Source organism: Gavialis gangeticus, unplaced genomic scaffold, assembly GCF_001723915.1.
Source record: "Gavialis gangeticus isolate Ggan-Ray unplaced genomic scaffold, GavGan_comp1, whole genome shotgun sequence".
NCBI classification, from domain to species: domain Eukaryota; kingdom Metazoa; phylum Chordata; order Crocodylia; family Gavialidae; genus Gavialis; species Gavialis gangeticus.
This window is the reverse complement of record NW_017729025.1, coordinates 87,069,019-87,080,943: the sequence shown is the minus strand read 5'-3', so window position 1 is coordinate 87,080,943 and position 11,925 is coordinate 87,069,019. Positions and strand designations below refer to the sequence as shown.

At 47.5% G+C, this 11,925-nt stretch overlaps 1 protein-coding gene across 1 annotated transcript; it reads left to right on the top strand.

Annotated features, from left to right (window-relative positions):
* Positions 1-4: 4 nt before the first annotated feature.
* Positions 5-7,874, top strand: LOC109299354 (acyl-coenzyme A thioesterase 1-like; the record flags this gene model as incomplete). The annotated part of the gene is made up of 3 exons (XM_019519943.1): positions 5-80; positions 1,140-1,342; positions 5,248-7,874. Coding segments are annotated over 3 exons (885 nt in total), but the record flags the coding sequence as incomplete, so codon positions are not given.
* Positions 7,875-11,925: the final 4,051 nt, after the last annotated feature.

Genomic DNA, 11,925 nt, shown 5'->3' with positions numbered 1-11,925 from the left:
GCGCTGCTTCCTGGGGCCCGGCGTCGTCCGCCTGCCGCTGCGCCACGGCCGCCTGCGGGCCACGCTCTTCCTGCCGCCCGGTGAGTGCCCCCGCCCCGCCCCGCGGGGGGCACAGGACCAGGCCGCCGGCATCGCGGGCCCCTCGGCTCGGTGGGGGGAGCCCGCTCATAACCCCAAAACGGCACGAGCCCTGGGGGTTGGACTAGGCGACCTTGTCTGTGTCTCTGTTGGCAGCAGGGAGCCTCTGTGGAGCAGGTGTCTGAAGGACGGAGCTGTCCTGGGGCAGGTTGAATGAATTTGGGGTTGGCTGAGGGGGTTACTAGAGCCACAGCACAGGTGCAGGGGATACACACCAGATCTCACATGTGCTCAGCATAAGCCAAGGACCTGCAGCCCTGAAGAACCAGAGGAGGATGGGCATGGGCAGGAGGGCAGAGCACAACCCCGTGTGCTTGTGGGACCAGCAAGGAAGAACCCCTGCTGTAAAACCTGAGGTGGCTCCTGCCTGGGAAGCAGGAATGGAGGAGAGAGGCCTGGGTGTGTTAGTCGTGGGATGGCTCTGACTTAAGACATAAAGTCCTTGTGCACAACTTATCGAAGTTTAAAAGTGCACAAGGACTTTATGAAGACCCTGCATATACAGGGGGAATTGCTTCTTAAGGTAAAGGACAATGGTAGCTCAAGAATAAATGGGTATTAAAAATGATCCCAGAATAACCTGAGGCTAGAAACCAGGAGAACAACTGCAGTCTTCAGAGGAGCATGGTTTTACAGCAGCCTTCCAATGGGTGTACTGTAATGGGAGCAAACAGTCAGTCTAGGTAGTTTTTAAAATAGATTGTGATAAATTTGAATTGGATTATATGACATGCTTGCCTTTGATCGCAAAGGACGAGACTTGGCAAGCCAAGGGGTCCCTTGTAGTGCTGCATCCATTGTTGTTAATTTGGGAGATTCTGTATTATTTATATCTGCAGGCAGCGTAGCAGATCTGCTGTCCTGTGCAACTTACATTAATCTCTAAAGTATTTAGCATTTTACTGAGAATTGGTAGAAAATATAGGAATCTCGTGTTCTCTAGTTATTTAGTTTATAAGAGGGCAGTATCAAAGGGAAGCTCCTTATCTCATTTGCTACAGGAGATGGCCCTTTTCCTGGAATTATTGACCTGTATGGAACTGGTGGAGGGCTGCCAGAATACAGGGCATGCCTGCTGGCCAATCATGGCTTTGCCACCTTAGCCCTGGCTTACTATAACTATGAAGACCTCCCCAAAGAGATGACAGAATTCCACCTGGAGTACTTTGAGGAGGCTGTGAACTACATGCTGGAACACCCTCAGGTTAGTTCACTGGATTGCTCTTTCCCCAACACACAGGGTTCGCATCCCAAGGTTGTTGGGAAGCTGCACTGGACACAGCTGCTGTGCTGAAGTAAAGGTTCTGTTGAATTCTGTTATTATCTACTTGGTTTGTATCTTTCTTTCTGTCATGTGTCAGCAATCCTCTGTGACAGGTCAGTTGACCGTCTGTCAGAGAGCAGAGTGCTTTGTCCACCGCTAGCAAATTCCACTACATTTTATCTGTTTCTTCTGAGGGGTTAGCAGGAACTGGTGGCATTGGTTTTTCTCAGATGTCCAGAGGGTTTTAAATCTTTTTCTAGATGGCTGTGATTAGGTAACTAATCTGTGACCTTGTTATGCGTGGCAAGCTGCTTTGATATGTGGTTCAAAGGAGTCCCCACACTTATTGTGGGGTGGGGGGAAAAGCTATCATGATCACTACTATAAATTTAAACTCTCCAGTCTGGTATTGCAGTCTCTAGCAGCTGGTTGTGGCTTTTGGTAATCACGTAGATCATTGTTGAGAACCTAAAGCACTGTTTTAAATTTTGTCTTGTTAATACTTTTCCACATTTGTATTTCTCTTGAATGTGCCCACTTTTTGCACTGTCATATAAGTGAGGGAAAGAGTGGTCAATACCAACCAATAATATCCTTGGCCAGTTACTTTCATTTTTTCATTGTTGATGTGTAAAGCTGCTGCTACCATCATCTACCTGTCTTTCCTTGGACTTGGAATCATCAGAATAGGGCTCCTCTAGAGAGCCTGTTGTCCAGAATTACTATGACCTAGCAAAGGTGAATCAGCCGTCTGGGCTATGCTATTCAGGCAGTTGTGGGGAGTTGTATTTACTCCAACATCTCAGCATTCTTTATTTTCTGTGACAGTTTTGCTTTTGAACGGCACAGACATCCACACTGAAGACTGGTTAAACTTCTGTTGGGTAAATGTGTTGCTCTTCCATGAGTCTGACCTATACAGATGTCTGTTGAGACTAAAGATTTCATTGTAACCCCGATAATGCATTTCCTGAATTTGTAATGCTTGTTTCGGGGATTGTTACTGTACCAGAGTCCATCTTATTTGATGTAAGTATTGGCTTGAAGATCTCCACAGGTACAAGCACAAATCTTATCTGTCACTGGAGCAAAAGCTGGTTCCATAGCTGGGGACTGTTAGTGAGATAAAAGTTGCATCTTTAATGCTGTAGCTAGAGCAGGAAAGATGTAACAGGCAGAGAGACCTGTGGCTTACAACAGCATCTCTAATCTGTTGTCCTCTTAAATTTCTGACATGCAGTCACACTTAACACCTGCTTAAGATAATTCTGAGAGTTATTATTTAAAATATAGGTCTTCCCTTGTCACCAACTCATAGATGAAAACCGCCTAGAACGGGGTAGGCAACATTTTTGGCTGGAATGCCAAAAAACTGCAATGTCTACCTTGTAAGATACTGGAGTACTGGCATGCCAGAAAAACAGAATGGGGGTGGGGGGTACATGGCAGAACGCACTGCATATTAATATAGTTAATAACCATAAATGGAGGGGTTTTTTTTACAGTAAATACCAGGTTTTCTAAAAATTCTAAACCTGGTGACAATAAATAAAACTTCATATATTGCCATTGTTCTTGTGTATTCTTTTTTTTACGCATGTTGTGATGAGAGGGAAAAAAGAGGGAAAGAGAAGAGACAGTAAAAAGAAATAGAGAATAAGGTAAAGAAGAGAGAGAGAAAAGGGACAAAAAGAAGAGAGGAAAAAGGAGCAAAAAAGAAAGAAGTGAGAGGAGAAAAAAAGAAACAAAAAGGGAAAGGGGGCATGTCCCTCACTGCCCACATTTCCCACTGCTACCGGCTGGGACTTGGGCCTAATGGCCCCGGGGCCATGTCCAGTGGATGGAGGCAGTGACACTCCAGCAGCAGCCTCCAGGGCCAGAGTGCTCGGGGCTCCCCAGCGATCCTGGAACAGGAGGAGCCCAGCCCAGGGCTGGGAGGGAGGGCTCAGGAAGACGGACACCCCATCCTACATGGGTGGGGGCAGCATTTGGGTGGCTTAGGGTGAGCTGCTGTGGATAGGCCAGCCTGCCCTTCCCCTTGGGAAGGCTGCAGCTGGAGGAGAGTAGAGTCTGGGCAGGAAGTGGGGGCTGCCCTGGGACTCTGCAAACTCGGGCTCTAGTGGTCAGGCAGGGGGGACCCAGTGGCTCCCTCCCAAGGTGAGGCCTGACCCAGCCTATGCAGCTCTGCAGGGATGGACCACAGCTGCCCTGCCCATGAGGGGGTGCCACCTGGCCAGGGCAGGACACTGGGCTCAGGGAGCTCCTGGCTCCAGGCTTGGCCTCCCTGCATGCTGGAAACAGTGCGAGCGGGGCAGAGCAAGGGCCCGGCTGCAGTGCCTGTCCCTGGTGCAAAGGCCCGGCTGCAGCGCCTGTCCACGGAAGCCTCATGAGTCCTGGGAATAGCCTCTGTGGGCAGCTCTCAGGGCTGAGCTGGCCGCGAGTGTCCAGTGTAGCAGCACTCTGCAGTGCCTGTCCAGGCCTAGGCTCCAGCCCCTGGAGGGGAGCTGCAGGTGGGTGAAGCCAGGGCCTGGGCATGTGCTGCAGAGGGCCACGGTGCTGGAGGCTCCCAGTGGGTGGGTGGACCCTGGGCCTGGCTGGGGCTTGGGCAGACAGATGCCCCGTCCCATCTGGACGGGGTTTGCACTGAGGTGCTAAACGCCGGGGCCAGGGCAGCACAGGGAGAAGCAGGTGCAAGGGGGAGGCACCACAGGCAGGCCAGCCTGGCCTGGCTCTTGGGAAGGTAGCAGCCAGAAGAGAATAGGGACCACATGGGAAGCAGGGGCTGCCCTGGGGTTCTGCAGGCTTGGCCTGCAGCCGGCGGGCAAACAGAGGTACTGACCCTGGTCTGTGCAGCTCCATGGGGATGGGCTACACCTACCCTGCCTTTGAGGGGGCACTGCTTGGCTGGGGCAGGACATTGGGTTTGCGGGGCTCCCAGCTTGGCCTCCCTGTATGCTGGGCACAGCATGTGTGGGGCAGAGCTGCCCCTGGTGCAGGGGCCCAGCCATAGGAGCCCCCCGGGCCCCAGGAACAGCAGCCGTGAGCAGTGCTCGGGGCTGAGCCAGCTGGGAGCCTCCAGCCAGTGGCCCTATGCAGTGCCTGCCTGGGCCCTGGCCCTGCCCACCTGCAGCTCCCCTCTAGAGCCTGGGCCAGGCTGGGGGGGGTGCAGCCTGGGGACAGGGGCGGGGTCAGCAGAATGCAGACAGCTTCCCATGGTGGGGGTAGGATCAGGAGAATTCCTGACCCTAACCCCCCATGCCTGCCGCAGTGCTGGGACCTGTGGCTCCTCTGGAGAGCCTGAGCAGCAACTTGAAAAAAAAAAAAGTAAAAACAATTTTCTTGCACACCACCTGGCATGTGTGTTGGGGATTGCCTATCCCTGGCCTAGAATGTCAGTGTTTTAAAATGTATGTAGTTCTTTGTAAATTTTTAAAGACATTCACTACCCACTAACATGCAAAGGATGCTTCCTCTGGCTATAATTAGATTAGGTGTGATCTCCTGTCTTGTAAGCTGGGCTGAGCCAATATTTAGATGATAGAATAATAGAGGGGAAAACCAGAGGCTACCACAGAAAACTTTGTTTCAGACTGAGTTGCCAAAGTATTTTTGTCCTAGAAGCTATTATCAGTTAGTTTTAATACTGTGACTGTGCATTGTTAAAATGTTTGCCCTGCCCTCCTCCAAGTGTTGCAGCAGTTAAAAGATGAAGGGATTTCTGGAAAGTAATTGCAGTTTTCAAAGGATGAGCTCTTGGGGATCCATGTAAATGAAGGTGATACAGCAGTGTAAGATTACTACTGTTTCAGTATAGTCCTTACAGTTTCTTTTTCTTTTCCTTTCAGGTTAAAGGTCCAGGAGTTGGCTTGCTTGGAATCTCCAAAGGGGGTGAGCTATGTGTGTCTATGGCCTCCTTCTTAAAAGGTATTACTGCGACTGTTGTCATCAATGGAGCTGTGGCCAATGTGGGTGCAGTGCTTCGCTACAAGGATATCACCATTCCACCTCTTGGGTTCGACCAAAGGCGACTTAAAATTGACAAGTCTGGGCTTGTAGATATTGTGGACACGTTGAACAATCCACTAGAGGGGCCTAACCAGCAAAGCTTGATCCCACTGGAGAAGGCTGATAGCCGCTTTCTGTTCATTGTTGGCAAAGATGATCGTAATTGGAAGAGTGAATTCTTTGCCATTGAGGGTGCCAAGCGCTTGGTGGCTCATGGGAAGGAGAAGCCTGAGATAATCTGTTATGAAGGAGCGGGGCATTACATTGAACCCCCCTACTTCCCAATGTGTGAAGCCTCCATGCATCTGCTTGTGGGCAGCACAGTGGTCTGGGGAGGTGAGCCCAAGGCTCACTCTGAAGCCCAGGTGGATGCTTGGCAGAAGATCCAAGCCTTCTTCCACAAATACCTCAATAGCAACCAGAGTGAAACACCCAGCAAGTTGTGACACACTTAGCTGTGAAGTTGTTCCATGTACAAGGTTTCTGGAATTTCAAATTTGTTTTAGTGAATGTATCTTTGAATGAGAATGAAAGAGAAATTGAGAGAATAAGATATCCTGGCTTGGTTTACAATGGCAGTGGGTGGGTGGGGCAGATACCTGGGGTCTAATTATTTGTTTAATAATATTTTTTCTTCCAGTTTTTCTGCTGCCTTAGCTTTCTGGCCTGCACTTCCGCTCTGTGTGAAGTGGGCTAGGAACTGGATGAAGATGATGGATGCAAGATAGGCCTCCATTTAAGAATGATTTTAAGTGAGGAAAGTGGTCCAACCAAGTTGAAAATTATTCAGATTTATTTCCTCAGTAAGTGTAAGGTGACTTTAGTCTTTAGCATCATCATTTTTCCTTCCATTTCTGCTTCTGTTTATCAGCTTTTGTAGAAGTAGGCCTTCTCTGTAACTTCTCAGCCAAGATTTTTCTCCTATTATTTTCTTCTATCTGCAGTGATACAGTCTGCTTCCCTTTCTCATTTTTTGCCTGACTGTTTGATATTCCTGCATGTCATTGTAATTTCTCTGCTTTAAACATTGTCAGCATTTTTATATCTAACAACAGTGTTTTTTGTCTCCCAGAGTTAGCAGTATTGTTGATTCCTGATCAGACAATGAATGGATCTTTCTGTCTCTAGAAAAACAATCAAGTGCTGTTGGATCCGTCACACCTGATGCATAGGCAAATAGCCTGAATAAACAATTGGTATGAAGAGCACAAATTACGTGTTTTCTCAGTGTTCATTAACTTATAAAAATAAGGAACCAGCAGCACTGTTCTGAGCCTGTTTTAGCTGTGCAAGTTTGCCCACCTAAGCTATGCCAGGTGTCACAATGCGGATCCACAAACCTTCCTTCTATTGACTCTCAGCCTCTGTTGGCCAGAGGCTATTATGTGCCAAATCAGATGGTTTTGAAGGGAGAATTGGGCCCTTAAGATACATGTAGTAACTCATTTCACTTCTAAGCTAAGGTAGATCTAACCTTGGTCACTAGAAGAGTGACAAAAATAGGAAAAGTAGTGGAATGGTTATGTTGTAACACTACGGCTGTTTCAAAATGAATTATAAAGTGGACAGCCCCTCATCACTTTTTGTACTATTACTCTACCCCGACATATCTAAGGAGAATTTAGAGGATTAAATTGGAAGGGAAGAACTGAAACCAGAAAACACATGGCAATTGTTTAAGACATGCAACCATGGCAACATTTTATTTTGATTTTTTTTCTCTGTGTGTGTTCTCACAATCTTATCTGCAGACTTTACTGACAAAAGATTTGTCTGTTTGTTTTTTAAGGTGTGCAGAGCAACTACAGTTCCACTTAATTTTAACTAAAGTTATAGGTTTGCAGCCCCTCTGAAAACTGAGTACTATGTTTTTGCTGTTTGCCGTAGTTCAGATCATCATCGCCACAGCTCTGGATTACATTTTTTTTCTCCTTATGAACAGAGTTGTTTAAAAAAAAACAACCAAAAAACCAGCCCCCCCCCCCCAACCATTCTAATTGCTGGGTCTATATTGCTGATAGGAAACAGAAAATACTCATACTGACTTGCAGAACTAAGATTAGGTTGGCTGGGCTGACAATTAGAAAACAGCATCTTTTTAATTAAAATGGCACAGGAAAATTCTGCCATTCTTATATAATTACTTTTCAGAGTATATTTTTTGCTTAAAAATAAAGGATTTCATTTGAAGGCATTTACAAATAAATTTGTTTATGGCATCTTTGCAGAAAATGCATTAGAACAGATCAGCCCTGCTATGTACATACTAGTCATGTTGGCAAATAGCATGATATCGTGGAAAACATGCCCACAAATAGTAGCTCTCTACATTACCATCAGTGAGAGAGTTTTCAAAAATGCTGATAGCAGAGATGCCAGTTTTGACAAAATTTCTGTTCCTGAACTTAATGAACTTTGCAGTATTCATTTAAACGCCTTCATTCCTCATAGTTGTTTAGATTTCTTAGAAAGAATGGGCTGCTTTTTTTCTCATAGAGCAAAGTGTAGGTTGCATGTACTCATTTTATTTATAATGAGCAGTGAGGTGGTTAGCCATGTTGGTCACAAGTCAGGAAGAAGGTAAAGCAGGGTGGCATCTTAGAGACTAACTGGTTCAGAGAGGCACGAGCTTTCAAAGGCACCTTAGTCAGGTGCTATGATTTGGCTAGCATCTGATGAAGTAGATTGTTGCCTATGAAGATCATACCTGTCTGAACCAGTTAGTCTCTAAGGGTGTCTATACATGTGCTCCAACATGTTCCAACATAATTCAAATGCAATTTATCGAGTCTGCTTCCATATTCTAATTGGAATGCTCTAGCATCACCACAGCATCACATGTATAAGCTCCCATGGGTTTAAAAATGGCTGCTGCGGTGATTTAACTGAAGCTTATTGAATGTGCTTTAGTTAAAGCATCCTGCATTCATTTTTAAATATACAAGGGATTAATACATGTGATGCTGTGGCATTTTAATTAGAGCAGCTCTCTAGAAACTGCTCAAATTAAAGCACCCCACCTTCCACCCCCAAGCCTGTATAGGCAGCCTAGAGTGGCATCCTGTCTTACCTTCTGCTTGACTATAAATAATGTACTTGAGTTAGTTATCTGATCTAAGCTATACGTTTCAGTTTTCTGAGCAACCAAGGAGAGAAATCCACTACAAGAGGGGTCTTGGTCTTGCAAGATAAAATTGGATGAAAAATATTTCTGTGACTCTCAGTATTTCACAGTTCAGTGTGAGCACAGATGATTGTAGGACTTAGCCAAGGAAATAAACAATGGAAGGCTTTGGTCTGTTACTGTGAGGCAGCCACTGAGGAATATTTTCTTCCTCCCCATCTCTTTCATCACTACTAAAACAGCTCTGGGCTATTGCGCATTACCATTTCGAAGGGCTGTGAGCTGTTGCTTGAAGTGCCAATTCCTCCACCCTGGGAAGAGTAAAGAGCTGTTCCTGGGTGTGGGGTTACTGCTGGACCCCTAGGGACTTGACTCCGGATTTTTTTTTTCTTCTTTCCTGGTAGAATATGATCCATTTCAAAGTAATGCCACACCAACTTCAGACTACTGTATGTAAGTTAAATAATAAACGTTATAAGCTTCTAAAAACACAACTTTATGTTTATTGGGCTGGCAGCTTTTGTCTTCAGATATTCCATCTGCAACAAGCATGCACATGTCCTGTCAGGACACATACAGTTAGTTATCAGAGACTTACCTAGAAAGGATTTGTGCCCTGGGGCTGCCATTCTTGTACCTGCTCTTATTTGGTGCCTAGGGCTGGTGGCCTGCTCGCCCACCCCAGATGCACTACAGTTAACTTTGTTCCCTCTTAGACTTGCAGGGGCTGAGCAGGATTTTTCCTGCATTTGCTTCTCCTAGATAGTGAGAACTACTGGGGCGTTAGATGCCAAAACTGACAGGAGAGAGACTGTCCTGTCCCTTAGTGCCTCCACTGCTGGCACCCTGGTAGTGTAAAAGTGAAGGAAGAAGCAGTCAGATTTGGCAAATGTAGAGGAGTGAGGAGAAAAGGACAAAGGCAGACTAAAGGACAAAGGCACATTGTCACTTCAAGATCCAAATGAAAATCAGGAAAAACTGTCAGAGGTGACTAGCTGGTCTTTGCTCTTGCTCCTTTGTTAACTGAGGACTAGACTACATGGAACATGTGAAGATTACACATGGATAATTTGGTTTGTTGAGGTTCTTGTTGCTATTCTTGTCATTATTCACCAGGCAAAGTTCTGTCAGCTGCAACATTTAAGTTAAAGAGAGAACCGCGGGACACACTGAATTAGATAAGACTGATCTTTTAAGACAGATGATCACCAGTGTCTTGCATATCTTTTTCCATTCCATTTGGCAACAGTATTGACTTGCAGGAAGGAACAGAAAACCTGGAGGGCTTAACTTGTAGTATGTTACATATAACAGCATGTGACATATTGAGTATATAAAGGAAGGTCCAGGGAGCAAATGAGGAGGAAGGGGTGAATTAAAACAGTGAGGAGTCCCAGATACACTGCAAATAGTTTCCATGTCACTGTGCTGTAGCTCCATTCTTCCTTGAACTGGCAGCATATCTCAAGAGGAGATGAGGGAAACAGTTCATACCTTTTGTGGAAGTACTGTTTCAGGTCATCTATATGCCCTGGTGTCAGGTACCTTCTGTGTTCATGCTTTCAAGTTCTCTGCACAAGTGAAGGTTAAAAACATTTTGTTTAATTGCTGAGATTTATTTTCGTGGTGTGAGGCCAGAAGTTGGGGCTCTAGCCACTGGGTCTATAAAGCCAGATACAAAAAAAAAAAAGAAAAAGGAGAGAAATTTAAGAGACAAATCTAAATGTGCACTCCTGAAAACTCATGTCCAGCCACCACCTAACCCTGGATGAACCTCAGCTGTGTAGGTCCCTTTGGTTTGGGCCTTTAAACTTTCCCAGGTGTCTAAGTTGTGCTTCTTCACCAAAGCATCTCGGTCTTGATGAGGCTGAGCAGCTTGGAGCCTCTCGCACCTAAGCCTTGTCAGAAACTCTGTGTTTCTTTGCCTAGTTCCTGGAGGGACTCAGTTCAGTAGGTTGGTCTTAGAGCACTCTTAATGGATCAGCATCACTGCAATGCAGTGGGAGGTGCCCTACTTTCAAAATGGAAGAGGAGAAGGCCCTGGCCCTCTTTTTATATAGCAAGCTAGTGGACAGATCATTCCTGGGGGGCTTCAGAAATTGGGTTCTTGCTTTGAATGATGAATAAATCAGGGACCCCAGGATTGATTTTAGTTGGCTTTATTAATTTATGCTCTTTGTTCAATCTCCCCAAGGCCAGGAGTACCCAGTTTGGGATTCTCTCAGGGTGTTGCTCCTGGATCCTGCTTACCCATCTTTCAGCATTTAGTTGCTTTTGAAACACCTGGCAGCTGGGTCTTTCCCCAAGTTAGATGCCAGGGCTGAGGCTGGTAGGCAGGAGGGGAGGGGAAAGCACACTTAGCCTGCATCCAACTCCACCTTCGCTTCCTTTGTCTCCCATCCCAGCCTCGCCTGGGTGCTGGGCAAGCTCCCAGCAAGAGAATAAAGGGCCTTGTCGCACTTTCACTTGCAAGAGCTGCAAAGCCTGGGGAGGCAGCAGCCGTCAGAGGGGGCTAAGGATCTAACCCCCTCACCTCACAGGGAGGAATGGGTTGAGCCTACCCTCAGTGTCCAGCGTGACACTACCCTCAGGGGAGACCCTGTCTCCACCTGAAATCTGCTCTCTTGACATCTGCACCGGGCACCAGTCTCTGGGAGGGGAGGACTGGTCTTTCCCAGACACCAGCTTCCCCCTGACCCGACTCCCCTCCCCTGCAGCTGCTGGAGGACTGTTGTGTCGTGTTGTGAAGGGGCTGTTGTGTTGCACTGCGGTGCGTCCTCCTCACCGCTGCCAGCAGTGAAGGAGGTGGGCTGGGGAGCGGGGCGGGGCAGCGCAGTGCTCCTGGCAGCTACACGGGGGCACCGCACCACCCTCCCCACTCGCTCGGCCAGCCCTGCCGGGCCCTAAATATGAAGTGATCATAATGGGAGCTTAACATGATCATATTCGTTGAAAAACATGCAAACACGTATTGTTTATGTTGCCTTGCCCACCGCAGCGAGTGCGAACCGGGTCACTGCAGTTGAAGCTTTCTTTGAGGCGAGCAATCAGAAGTGCTGGCAACACCCCCAAAAGTCAGCTCAGACTCCCCGAGAGGAGTACCCGGGCTGTCTCAAAAACGATCGTACTTTTTGAGCAATTTTACCATTATGTCTTGCTTGCGCGTGGTAGAGGGTTGAAGCGATGGCACCGATACGGTCATTACGGTACACCAGGCGACACTGCCCTCAGCCCACCGACCCGCCTGCGCTCGATTGAGGCTGGCTGGGCGGGGCGGGGCCGCCGCCTCACTCAGCTGCCGAGCGGCGGTGGCCCGCACTCAGCAGAGGCTGCCTAGTGCGGCCATGGCGGCGGGCGGGCTGTGGCGTGCGGCGGTGGCGCGGGCCGTGTCGCT